This window comes from Carcharhinus amblyrhynchos, chromosome 4 (assembly GCF_965287045.1).
Source record: "Carcharhinus amblyrhynchos chromosome 4, sCarAmb.v2.hapA, whole genome shotgun sequence".
Taxonomy (NCBI): domain Eukaryota; kingdom Metazoa; phylum Chordata; class Chondrichthyes; order Carcharhiniformes; family Carcharhinidae; genus Carcharhinus; species Carcharhinus amblyrhynchos.
In genome coordinates, this window is record NC_137327.1 from 76,189,685 (window position 1) to 76,202,708 (window position 13,024).

The 13,024-nt window shown below is 41.2% G+C and overlaps 1 protein-coding gene across 10 annotated transcripts in view; it reads left to right on the top strand.

The window, feature by feature from the left end:
* hdx (highly divergent homeobox) overlaps positions 1 to 13,024 on the top strand; it is a 110,917-nt gene that overhangs the window by 82,528 nt on the left and 15,365 nt on the right. For all 10 annotated transcript variants that reach the window (XM_080187375.1, XM_080187377.1, XM_080187369.1 and 7 more), the window contains one exon: positions 7,539 to 7,685. In XM_080187375.1, the coding sequence (XP_080043501.1) occupies positions 7,539 to 7,685 (147 nt within the window). The remainder of the gene's footprint in view (positions 1 to 7,538; positions 7,686 to 13,024) is intronic.

The following is a 13,024-nucleotide window of genomic DNA, read 5'->3' on the forward strand; positions in this document are numbered from 1 at the left end:
GTCAAGCAGGGCCAGGTTTACTCTTAATTTTTGACACAGTACAGTCATCTTTGACCCAACCAGTTCATGTCGGTGTATACCCTCTGTGCGAGCAATAGTTCTGATCATATTTGTCCATCCTTTCAAACGCTACCAAGATTCTTAAAGGAAATACATAAAGATAGATATGCTTGAGGTTTCCTCAAACTCCAGAACCGTGGGCCATAGGTATTATTATAAAACAGCATGTCATCTGACTCATCATGTACAATGGCACAGATCATCTGCTAGTCATGGATAAAAATATTGAGTATCATTGCACTATGGATGAACAGAAGTTTCCACAAAGGCAAAGGAGGCCACGTACTGGCTTGTTTTGAACCGGAAATCCAAAAGCGGTTATAATTGGCCATTTGAGCATTATCTAGCATGTTATTAAAGTTGGTAACTCTGCAGTTCTGAGAGAATGGGGCATTGTCAAAGCTATTCCATTGAGTTTCCAATTCAACATGAACTAATATCCCTTATGCATGCAGAGATTGATGTAAAAGATCCTATTGAAATACAGCAAGAAGAGACGGGAGGTTCTTCCATTATCCTGTTTCAACATTTATCTCTCAACCAGAACCACTGCAACTGATTTTGTGGGCATTTATCTCCTTGTGTATAAACTGGCTGCAGAGTTTGCCTATGAAACAACTGACTACATGTTGTGAAAGTAATTTATTGGCTGAGGAGCATTTTGTATATACAGAGTTCCTAAAAGGGACTCTATTTTTCATTCTTAGCATTCTCAGGAGTTATAAGCAGTTGAAACTGGGATTGTCCAGTCAGACCATCATACTGAACAGTGAGCTGTAAATGTTTGCAATCTGCAGAAGTTTGCAGCAGGATTGAAGGCAGTCTGCTAGACTGAGCTGTGACTTGCTTGTTCAACTTGGACTTAGACTTGTAAAGTTACATGATCTTACAGATGAGAAGAAAGCAACTTGATCATAAAGGGATAGGCTTAGAGTACAACTTCATCTCAACAGCTATTGATCACAATGCATGCCATGTGAACATAGAACATAGAAAAACTGCAGCACAAACAGGCGCTTCGGCCCACAAGTTGCGCTGATCATATCACTACCTACTAGGCCTATGTATAACCCTCAATCCCATGTACTCATTCAGAAGTCTCTTAAAAGACCCCAACGAGTTTGCCTCCACCACCACTGACGGCAGCCAATTCCACTCACCTACCACCCTCTGAGTGAAAAACTTACCCCTGATATATCCTCTGTACCTACTCCCCAGCACTTTAAACCTGTGTCCCCTTGTAGCGACCATTTCAGCCCTGGGAAATAGCCTCTGAGAATCCACCCGACCTATACCTCTCAACATCTTATAAACCTCTACCAAGTCACCTCTCATCCTTCATCTCTCCAGGGAGAAAAGACTGAGCTCCCTCAACCTACCCTCAAAAGACATGCCACCCAATCCAGGCAACATCCTTGTAAATCTCTGCTGCACCCTTTCCATAGCTTCCACATCTTTCTTGTAATGAGGCGACCAGAACTGCGCACAGTACTCCAAGTGGGGTCTGACTAGGGTCTTATAAAGCTTGCAGCGTTATCTCCCAACTCCTAAACGCAATCCCTCGATTAATGAAGGCTAGCACGCCATACGCCTTCATGACCACATCCTCCACCTGCGAGGCCGATTTAAGAGTCTTATGGACCCAGACCCCAAGGTCCTTCTGATCCTCTACACTGCTAAGAGTCCTACCCCTGATATTGTGTTCCTTCGTCCCATTGGACCTGCCAAAATGGACCACTTCACATTTATCCGTGTTGAAGTCCATCTGCCACTTCTCCGCCCAGTCTTGCATCCTATCTATGTCACGCTGCAACTTCTAACATCCCTCCAGACTATCAACCAACTATCAACACCACCAACCTTCGTGTTGTCAGCAAACTTACCAACCGATCCCTCCACTTCCTCATCCTGGTCATTTATGAAAATGACAAACAGCAAGGGTCCCAGAACAGATCCTTGGGGCACTCCACTGGTGACCGACCTCCATGCAGAAAAAGATCCATCCACAACCACTCTCTGCCTTCTGCAGGCAATGTCTCTAAACTGTCTGTGCTTTATATGCTCTGTCTGAGGCCAGAACTCTCCATTCACCTGACGAAGGGACTAACCCGAAAGCTTGTGAGTCTATTATCAAATAAATCGGTTGGACTAAAACCTGGTGTTGTCAGACTTTTTACTGTGTTTCTGCAGGCAAGCCAGTTCTGGATCCACAAGGCAACAGCCCCTTGGATCCAGTGCCCTCTCACTTTCTCAAGAAGTTTTGCATGGGGGACCTTATCGAACACCTTGCTGAAGTCCATATAAACCACATCCACCGCTCTTCCTTCATCAATGTGTTGAGTCACATTTTCAAAGAACTCAATCAGGCTCGTAAGGCACAACCTGCCCTTGACAAAGCCATACTGACTACTTTTGATCATACTAAACTTCTCTAAATGTTCATAAATCCTGTCCCTCAGGACCCTGTCAATCAACTTACCAACCACTGAGGTTAGACTCAGCAGTCAGTAATTCCCTGAGCTATCCCTGTTCCCTTTCTTGAAAATAGGAACCACATCCGCAATCCTCCGGAACCTCTCCCGTCTCCATCGATGATGCAAAGATCATTGCCAGAGGCTCTGCAATCTCTTCCCTCGCCTCCCACAGTAACCTGGAGTACATCCCATTCAGTCCCGGCGGCTTATCTAACTTGATGCTATTCAAAAGTTCCAACACATCCTCTTTCTTAAAGTGCACGTACTTTATCTTTTTAGTCCACCGCAAACCTGCAGTACAACCACCCAGATCACTTTCCACCGTGAGTACCAAGGTAGAGTATTCATTAAGCACCTCTGCCATTTCTACCAGTTCCGCACAAACTTTTCCCCCTTCACCTTTTGTAGGTCCTATTCCTTCACATCTCATCCTTTTACTCTCCACATATTTGTAGAACGCCTTGGGGTTCTCCTTAATCTTACCCACCAAGGCCTTCTCATGACCCCTTCTGGCTCTCCTTTTCAAGCTCCTTCCTACAACCTGTATACTCCTCTAGAACCTTAACATCGCCTAGCTCTCTGAACCTTCTGTATGCCTTTCTTTTTGACTAGGTTCATTGCAACCTTTGTGCATCACAGTTCCCGTAATCTACCAAAACCTCCCTGTCACGTTGGAACGTTGTCGTGCAGAGCTCCAGACAAACATTCCTTGAAAATCTGCCACCTACCTTCAGTACTTTTCCCCAAGAATGCCTCCTTCCAATTTACTTGTCTGCTTACTGTTCAGGCAGGAAATTAATGCCACAGGAGAAATGCGGGATTAGCTCTATCTATTTTGCCTATTAGTTAGGTTGGAGTTTGAAAGATGTATTCAAAGCTACTTGGATCTGTGGAAGACTGATGATGATATACAAAAGTTTTTAAAATCCTGATATTAAGCTTTATACTTGCCAGATCTGGCAGCATTTGTGGAGAGAGACACAAAATTAACATTTCAGGTCAATGATTTTCCTTCAGAATTGTGGAGCTTGCATGTTCCTGACAGATCTGACCCATCGTTTTGTCCGTTCTGAAACATTTTCCCTCACCTCATTGACTGCTGAGAAGGTTACCATCCTTCAGTACCCAGCCTTACTTCCTGTTTGATTTTAGATAGAAAAGGTCTTATTCAATTCAGCTTTTTGTTTACAGGTCGCTCACTTAATTCAATCCTGTTCCATTTAATTCACTCCAATTCACTTTGCTGTTTCTTGGTCTGTGTCTGAGTTCACATCATAGCCTAATCCCCCTTCCCTATCTGTAACCTCTTCCAAACCTCCACTCCTTGAACTCTGCATTCCTCCAATTTTATTTTGTGGTTTAGAACACCACCCCCCGACTCCTCCGAACCTCCACAAACTCATCACGGCCCCTTCATCTCACAATTAGTGCTTCAGCAAGCTCTAGAATTCCTTCCCCAAGCCTCTTCACCTTTCTCTTCTCTTTCCAGGAAGTTTTATCACTCATGATAACTCTTTCTTTGGCTCACTGTCAGTTTTTGCCATATTTATGCTTATATGAAGTGCTTTGGAACACTTAAAGGCAATATATAAATGCAAGTTGGAATTGCAAGCAACCATGATAATTTCACTTTTATGTAGGTGTTCATGTTCATTTCAAAGCTTCCACACATTGAGACACATTTAAATGGTTAGAGTTGTAGTTCAAATTCTGTCATGGCAAATTGTGAAGCAGAACTCAAATTTGCACATCGATGGCCAGCACCAGGAAAAAAATATTGAAAAACTGCCAGGCAGGACCAAAAACCCAACTCGCTGACTCACCTGTTAGCCCTCCCCAATCTGCTTCAAAAGAAAACCTAGGAATGAACAATAAATGCAGACTTACCGATGCCATTCATATCCAGAGAATAGACAAAAAATAAACCTGAAGGCTTTGATGCTGTGCTAAGTGAAGTGGGACAAAAGCTTACTGCAACTGTTTCTCAATGATGAGATCTAGAACTTTGAACAGGATCATGAGCACTGAAAATACTAGTTCCTCCTCTTGTGGACCAGTCTGGGGGCAGGTCCCAGATCTCCCTTGGAAATTCTGATTGATTTATTCCCTTTTAATGTATTTGCCAGTATTTTCGTAAGTAAGAAATAAGATCAGGAATAAGCCATTCAGCCCTTCTTGCCTGGTCCATCGTTCTGTAAAACCATAGCAGAACTGCTTCTATGTAAACTCCACCTTCCCATACTATTCCCACATCCCCAAATTCCATCTGTATCCTAACATCTGTTGATGTTTGTCTCAAATATATTCCAAGATTAAGTATCTATAGCTGTGTGATGTATAGAATGGAAATGTCCACAATCCTTTGAGTGAGGAAATTTTTTCCCACCTTAGGCCAAACCCTTATTCTGAGTCTGTGACCCCTAATTCCAGATCCCCTGCCTGGGGAAACATCCTCCCAACATCACACTGTCAAGCTCCTCAAGAATGTTATACAGTTCACAAATCACCTCTCATTCTTCTAATTTCCAAGGAATGTAAATCTAGTCCACTGAAACTCCTAGTAGGATAGTCCTCATTTCAAGGATCAGTCTGGGGACCTTCACTGCACTCCCTCTCAGGCAAGTATATTCTTGGTTAAAGAATCTACACAATACTCAAATACGCACTCATGCCCTGTACAATTGTAGGAAGACGCCATTATTCTTGTACTCCAAATTCTGTGGAACAAAAGCTAACTTGCTTTTTGCCTAATTGCTTACTGTACCTGCATGTTAACTTAATGTGATTCATGTACAAGGATAGTGAGATGCCTGTAAATGCGAACATTTCCAAGTCTCCCACCATACAAAAATTATTTGGCTTCCCTATTTTTTTCTTCCAAAGAGGGTTATTTCACAGTTCCGCACATTATATTCCATTTGCATGTTCTTGCCTACACACTTAACCTGCCTAGAGCACTTTTGTAGTCTGTTTCCATGGAGCCGACAGTTTAGATTCCCACCTGACAGTATGAACAAACTTGGAAACGTTACATTTGTCCCCTTACCTGAGTCATTGATTTAGATTTTAGGTAGCCAGAGTCCCAGCACGGATTCTGTAGTACCCCCTGCTTATAATTTGTCAATTTGAAAACGATCCATTTATTCCTATTCTGCTTCATAGAATCCTACAGTGTAGAAAGAAGGAGACCATTTTGGTCCATCGAGCCTGCACTGACAAATCCCACCCAAACCCTCTCTCCATAACCCCATGTATTTGCCCTGCTAATCCCCCTGACGCTAATGGACAATTTTGCATGACAAATCCACCTAACCTGCACATCTTTGGATTGTGGGAGGAAACTGGAGACCCAGAGGAAACCCACACAGACATTGGGGGAATGTTTCTCTGCACAGACAGTGACTCAAGGCCGGAATTGAACCCAGAGAGGGGATTAAGGGTTATGGGGAGAAAGCGGGAAAGTGGAACTGAGCAGCGACAGATCAGCCATGATCTTATTGAATGGCGGGGCAGGCTCGAAGGGCTAGATGGCCTACTCCTGCTCCTATTTCTTATGTTCTTATGTTCTTAGTCCCTGGCACCGAGACAGTAGTTCTAGCCACCATGTCCATTAATCAGTTCTTAATTCATGCTATTGTATTTAACCCCAATCCCATCAGACATAATTATGTGTAATAACCTGTGTGTCAACCTCTTGAATGCTTTTTGAAAATCCAAATACACTGCAGTTTTCCTCTTGTTTTGCCTCTTAGTTTTCGAAACACCCTTAACTGTTTTACTTTCATAAATCAGTGATGCTTCCTATTCATAAAGTTCTCTGTGAACATATCCCTAATAATAGATTTGAGCAACTTTTCCAGAATTGATTTCAAACTAACTGATCTATAGTTCCTTACCATAGAATCCCAACAGAGTAGAGGGAGACCAATCAGCCCATTGAGTCTGCACCAACTCTCTGAAAGACCCTCTTACCCATACCAATCCCTGTAATCCCACACATTTACCATAGATAATTCACCTAACCTACACATCTTTGGATTTTGAGAGGAAATTGGAGCACGCAGACACTGAGAGAACGTGCTAACTCCACACAGACCGTCACCGGAATCAAACCTGGGTCCCTGACGCTGTGAGTCACAGTGCTAGCCACCGTGCTGCCCAGTTGTTCCTTGTTTGTTTTTTTCCTCTCTCACCCTTTTTACATTTGTTACCTTCTAATACATCAAGATGGTGCCGGAATCTAGGGGATTCCTTAAAATGAAAACCAATGCCTCCATTATTTTTCTAGCTATCACTATTAAAACCTTAGGATATAGGCTGTGGAGTTCTGCAGATCAATCAACATTTTGTCCCATTAATTTCTCCAGTACAATTTGTTAACTCGCACTGATTTCTTTTAGTAGCTCACTCCTGTTAGATCCTTGATTTCCCACAATTTCTGGAAAAGCTGTGTACATATTTTCACACAGGCTCTCTTTTTAAAAATGCTTCCATCCTTCATGCTTAGTATCAAATCTGACCACATTACACAATTCAGTGCAGCACATGGACAACGTGAAGTAAACAATGGCCACTTTCTACTGCTATCCAAAGTGGCAGTCTGGTTGTTAAACTCATTATTTAACCTTATTTCACATTTTAATGCAATTGAATAATTAAAATATTATACGAGCTTAAACAGACGTGATTCCAAAATCCTCTTCCAACATCTAATAGTCAGAAGATATTGCTTCTCCTGGAGTTGCAAGCTTGAAACTGGAGCTCATTGTTTACGTACTGAAGCAGATTTTAATAGCAAAGTCCTCTCATTTAAAAAAAAGGGTTGACTAACTTACAGATTCCTGGCTTAAGTTGCACAATCATATTATACCTAATAAGCAGCATAAGTAACGAAAACAATTTTAATGCCATATATAAATTCTGAATTGCAAATTACCTCATTTTGAAGTATTTCATAATGCATTATTTACATTTTTTTCATACTAAGCTTTCTCTTTAATTAAGTTGCAGGATCGTACCCAGTTTAGTGAGAGTGATCTGGCTGTTCTGAAAAAATATTGGGATGTCGGTATGACCAGCCTTGGTTCAATATGCAGAGAAAAAATAGAAGCGGTCGCCATGGAATCAAATGTCGACTGTGAGATTGTCAAGGTAAGAATGTCGCCTTGGTGCTTTCATACTTTGCTGACCATCAATGGGTTTTTTGTATCTTGGGAGCTTTTAAGTGATGCTGATGAAACCATTCTCAGCTTACAAGTACATCTTATTCGATTGTTTCTTAAAATAGATCAACAGTGTTGTACAATAAAGTGCAACGTCAGCTGCTTGACATGCTGAGGTTGGAATGTTATTAATCTGTGCCAAAAATAGACCATATTTGCAGACTCGGCTTTCTGAAGGTTTCGAAGTTATTGAATGACTGGCAGCATCTTATCCAGACTGATATTTTATGTCAATGTAATGAGAACTAAGTCATAGATTACATTTCTGTTCATGATCTTGTGTGTACAGAGCACTCTATGGATTCTAACTATTATTATTACATATATAAATATGTGGAATGTGACAATGACATACGTCTTCATACCAAAGTCCTTGGACTATATTGTTGCTATCATTTTGAAAACAGTGTATTTGATGACATCATAATCATGTCAGAAATGGGCTACCATTGCAATCGTTTGCAAATCTGAATGTTAAATGGGAGGGGGAAAGGAGGTAAAAGAGAATGTTTTATCTCAAAAGGATGCAATGCTTTTACCTCATACCTTTGCAACATTAAATTATTTCATGCATAATGAGTTGCTGGTTGTCCTTAATTTCCATATTAATTCCAGCATGGATTCCAATTCCACAAACATCTGCAAATACCAAGGTAAAGCTACGGCTACAGCCCTCTATCCCCCAGTCTGCCACCAAAGCTGATTACCTAATCCCAAACGGAGACACTCCCCTGCTCATTGCCTCAGCTTTGAAGAGGATTTAAGTCAGATACAGTGCCTGAGATCCAGGCACCAGCGTGCCCCAAGCACGAGAGTTGTTGCTCCACATAGCATAACCTTAGGCACTGACACAACATTGAGCCTTAACTGAGTCTGAACACTCACCCAGAACCACACAGTAATGCCTCATGTCATCACTAACTAGAAATATTTGGAAATTAGAAGTACTGCTGTTGGTCTTTGTTTTAATGGTGACAAGGTGGGCTCAATTAAGGGTAGGCTGGCAAATATAGAATAAGATGAGAATTATTACATGACTTTGTGAAGTAGGAGAATAAACCTGTTTGTTCAGGTTTTTAAATTGCATTTGGAGAAAACTTTCCCATTTTAAACATCTGTTGTAAGCATCATTTAGTCCTAGATCAATCATTGTCACAACAGTGTTCTTTATTCCAATTTCGAAAGAACATCCCCTACTGAACCATTCCACAATCAACCCTGTTAGGCCCAGAGTTAGGTATAGCTCACAACTGATAAGGATGGATATTTCCTTCCTTCAAGGGCATTGGTGAAACTGTTAGTTTTTAAGACAATTCTACAACTTTGTTGTACTTAAGTTATTAAGACAGCTGGACCAGATGTGATGCATCCAAGGATGCAGAGGGAAACGAGAATGGAAATTACAAAATCACTGGCCGTGATTTTTTTAGTCTTTCTTAGACTCGGGGGTGGTCCCAAAGCACTTGAGAATTGCAAATATTTTCCCCTTGTACAAAAGAAGGTGCAAGGATAAGCTCAGCAACTTTAGGCCAGTCAGTTTAACTTTGGTGGTGCGGAAACTAATAGAAATATTAATTTGGGACAAAACTGATAGTCAAATGGACGAAGAGTTAACTAAGGAAAATGAGCATGGATTTCTTAAGAGAAAAATCATGTTAGACTAACTTGCTGGAGTTTTTTGAGGAGATTACAAAAAGGGTTGATGAAGGTAATGCTGTTGGGATGGTGTGCATGGAGTTTCAAAAGGCATTCGATACACTTGACATGGCAGACTTGTGAGCAAAGTTATAGATACCATGGAATAAAAGGGACAGTGGCAACATGGATATGGAATTGGCTGAGTAATAGAAAATAGAATTTAGTGGATAATGGATGTTATTTCTGCTGAAGGAAGGTTTCTAATGGAATTCACCAAGGGGGCAGTATTGTTATCTTGTTTTTTTCCTTGCATATTAATAATCTAGGGAATGATCTTACTAGTTCATCCCACCAGTCAATGGGTGAGGTGAGCTGGTAAAATCGCAAGGGAGGCAAAAAACTGGTTTTGCACCCAGCTTTTTGCCTCTTGCGATACTACTGGCAATTTGAGGGTGTGAAGCTGATTTAAATATTAATTTCCGTATTATTAATGACCCCAGGACGGAATTGTCCTGGCTCAGTTGCCTTAACAGCCTCACTGGTAGAGGTGGGGGGCGGGGGGGGGAGTGGAGTGCAGTGCCTCCTGGGCAGTCAGTCTGGCACTGCCCAACAGGTACCAGGCAATGCCAAGGGGCGATTGGAGGGCAGGGCCTAAGGGAAGGTGGGGGGGCTGCGCATTCTGTAGTCAGGGATTGGCCAAGCAGGGGCTATGGGAGTGCAGATCAGGGAGGCCAGTGTTTTTGGGGGCTGCGGGTGCGATATCCAGAGGATTGGGGATGTTAGGGCCAATAGGAGGTGGGGGGAGTGACAGATCTCTCATCGTACTATGTAAACTTGTACACTGAACACCGAGAGATCAAGGCACGTGCAAAATAGCACAGCTTGCAGTCAACAACCAGCTTCGCAGTAGAATATACTCCATCCACTCCTTGCTGGCATGAATCACACTTTGCCTCATTGTTTTCTCTAACTGGCTTAAGATTGTATATGACAGCTTGCCCCAAAATGGGTACATTTCACCCCCATTTTCACGCTCGTTTGGCATTTGGAATTTTTTTGGTAACATCAGGCCCCTAGACTTTGATGTACAGGCACAATTTCAAGTTTGTGGATGATATAAAACTTGGAAGTATTGTGAATTGAGAAGAATAGCATAGAACATAAAAGGGCCATTGACAAGTTTGGAATAAGCAGACAGGTGGCAGATTAAGTTCAATGCAGTTAAATGTGAGGTGACTCATTTTGGTAGGAACAACATGGAGAAGCGATACAAGTCTAAAAGGGTTGGAGGAGCTGGGCATCTTGGTTGTATAAATCATTGAAAGTGACAGATCAGTTTGAGAGTGAAGTTAAAGTGTACTGTGTCTTGAGCTTTATAATAGAGGCATAGAGTACAAGAGCAAGGGGGTATATTGAATTTATAAAAGCCCCTAGTTTGGCCTCAGTTGGAGAATTATGTCCAATTCTTGGCATCGTAATTTAGGAAAGATGTGAAGGCATTAAAAAGAGTGTAGAAGAGATTTGCAGGAATGGTTCCATGGATGGAGAACTTCGATTATGAAAGTTTAAAGTTTATTTATTAGTGTTACAAGTAGGTTTACAGTAACACTGCAATGAAGTTACTGTGAAAATTGCCACACTCCAGTGCCTGCTGGGGTATACTGTAAATACACAATCTAATATGGCCAATGCACCTAACTAGCACGTTTTTCGGACTGAGCGGAAGCCAGAGCACCCAGAGAAAACACATGTAGACACACAGAACCTGCAGACAGTAATTCCCAAGCTGGGAATCGAACCTGGATCCCTGACACTGTTAGGCAACAGCGCTAACCACTGTGCCACCGTGCTGCTCCAAAAGATAGATTGGAGAAGTTGGGACTGTTTGTCTTTGAGAAGAGGGCTGAGAGATTTAATAGAGACTTGCAAAGTCATGAAGGGTCTGGATAAAGTAGATTGGGAAAAATAGATAGGGAAAAATAGTTCCTTTCATGAAAGGATCAAGAATGAGAGGATATAGATTTAAAGTAATTAGAAAAAGAAACATTAGATATGAGGAGAAACTTTCTTACGCAGCATGTGGTTATAGTTTGGAATGCACTGCGTAAGAGTGTGTGTTCAATTGGAGCATTCAAAAGAGACTGTTACCTGAAAAGGAAGAAATTGCAGGGTTACTTGGAGAAGACAGGGGAATTGTACTAGGGGAGTTGCTCATTCAGAGAGCTGATGGGCCAAATGGCTGCCTCCTACACTGTAATGATTCTGTGAACATCATAGCCATTTTTACTGATGCTAGCTTTTTTAAAAAACTGAATTAAACTTCTCCAACCACTCTGGTGAGATTAGAAATAGATAGTTGATTCAGGGATCTAAATTATTAGTTTTGTAACATAACTACTGCACCTCTACACCAAAGTGTTTGTCCACCTGTTGAAGTTAAGGGTGCCCAAGTTTAGATTTTTGAATCATGTTTCTGCTGAAATAATTAGAAAATACAGATTGTTTTGGTTTTTTTAAGCATAGTTTATTCCAGCAAGTTTTTGAAAATGACGCTTGAACCAAAAGCGATTAATGCACTAAGTAGATTTCAAAGAGGCTAAACAATAAGCAGTTAATTGATGTGTCTGTGCAATCAAAGAATTCCTCAAACCTTTTGTGTTGGAAAATTCTTACATCTTTACCATTCTGTTAACAGAAAGAGAGATTAACAAATAGAGCATAGATGCATTGAAAGACAGGGTGGAATTTTATGGCCTCACTAGTCCCGAAACTGTAAAATCCCACCCAAGGTCAACAGATCTTCCCATTGTTCGCCCCTTCCCCTGTCTGATTCCTGTGGCGGACGGAGTGGTAAAATTTGGCCAGGAAGTCTGCAGTGAAAACCTGCGTTGTTGAAAGGAAGGCTATTATGGCCTTCACTGAAGTGAAGAAGTTAAAGATGCTAGGAGATACATAGAATATACTATTTAAGTCACATTTACCCATGGATGTAGGCGGGGGTGGAGGAATGTATTATATTCTTTATTTTGTTGTAAATATATGATGTAGCGATTAAGCAAATCTAATCATAAGTGCTCTGTTCACTCGCTGTGAAATAAAACGGCTTAATCATTTATCTTGAGGTTCATATCAAAAAGCGTGCCTTCAGCCAGCCTTTAGTCAGAGTGTAGGAGCATTTATGCAAGAACCTTAAATATCGAGCTTGGATACCCAAGGATTACTAGTTTTAAGATCTCTGAGTTACGCTATCAAATATTTAAGGAAACCATGTCAAATCCCATAAAATCTCATGGAAGTGTCTTGAATCTCATTTTAAGAAAAAAGATACTTGGCCACTTATGACTTGGAATGTGTAAAATATCTTTGGCAAACCCAAATGTGTAGTTGAAGAAGTATTTTAACTGTTTTTAATCAGTATGCTGCAACAGAAAGAAGAAGTAGCAAGGCAAGCATGAAAAAAGAAACACCAAATAAAATAAACGTTGCAGTACTCCTGAGAAATGGAGAATCCCACTTTGAAGACCTTGTAGCAAGACTGCATTCAGTTGTGCTACTGAATGAGTTGTTATAGCAATAAAGAGCTGTAAAAGAGAATTTTCATCTTTCAAATATTTGTTATGATATCATCTC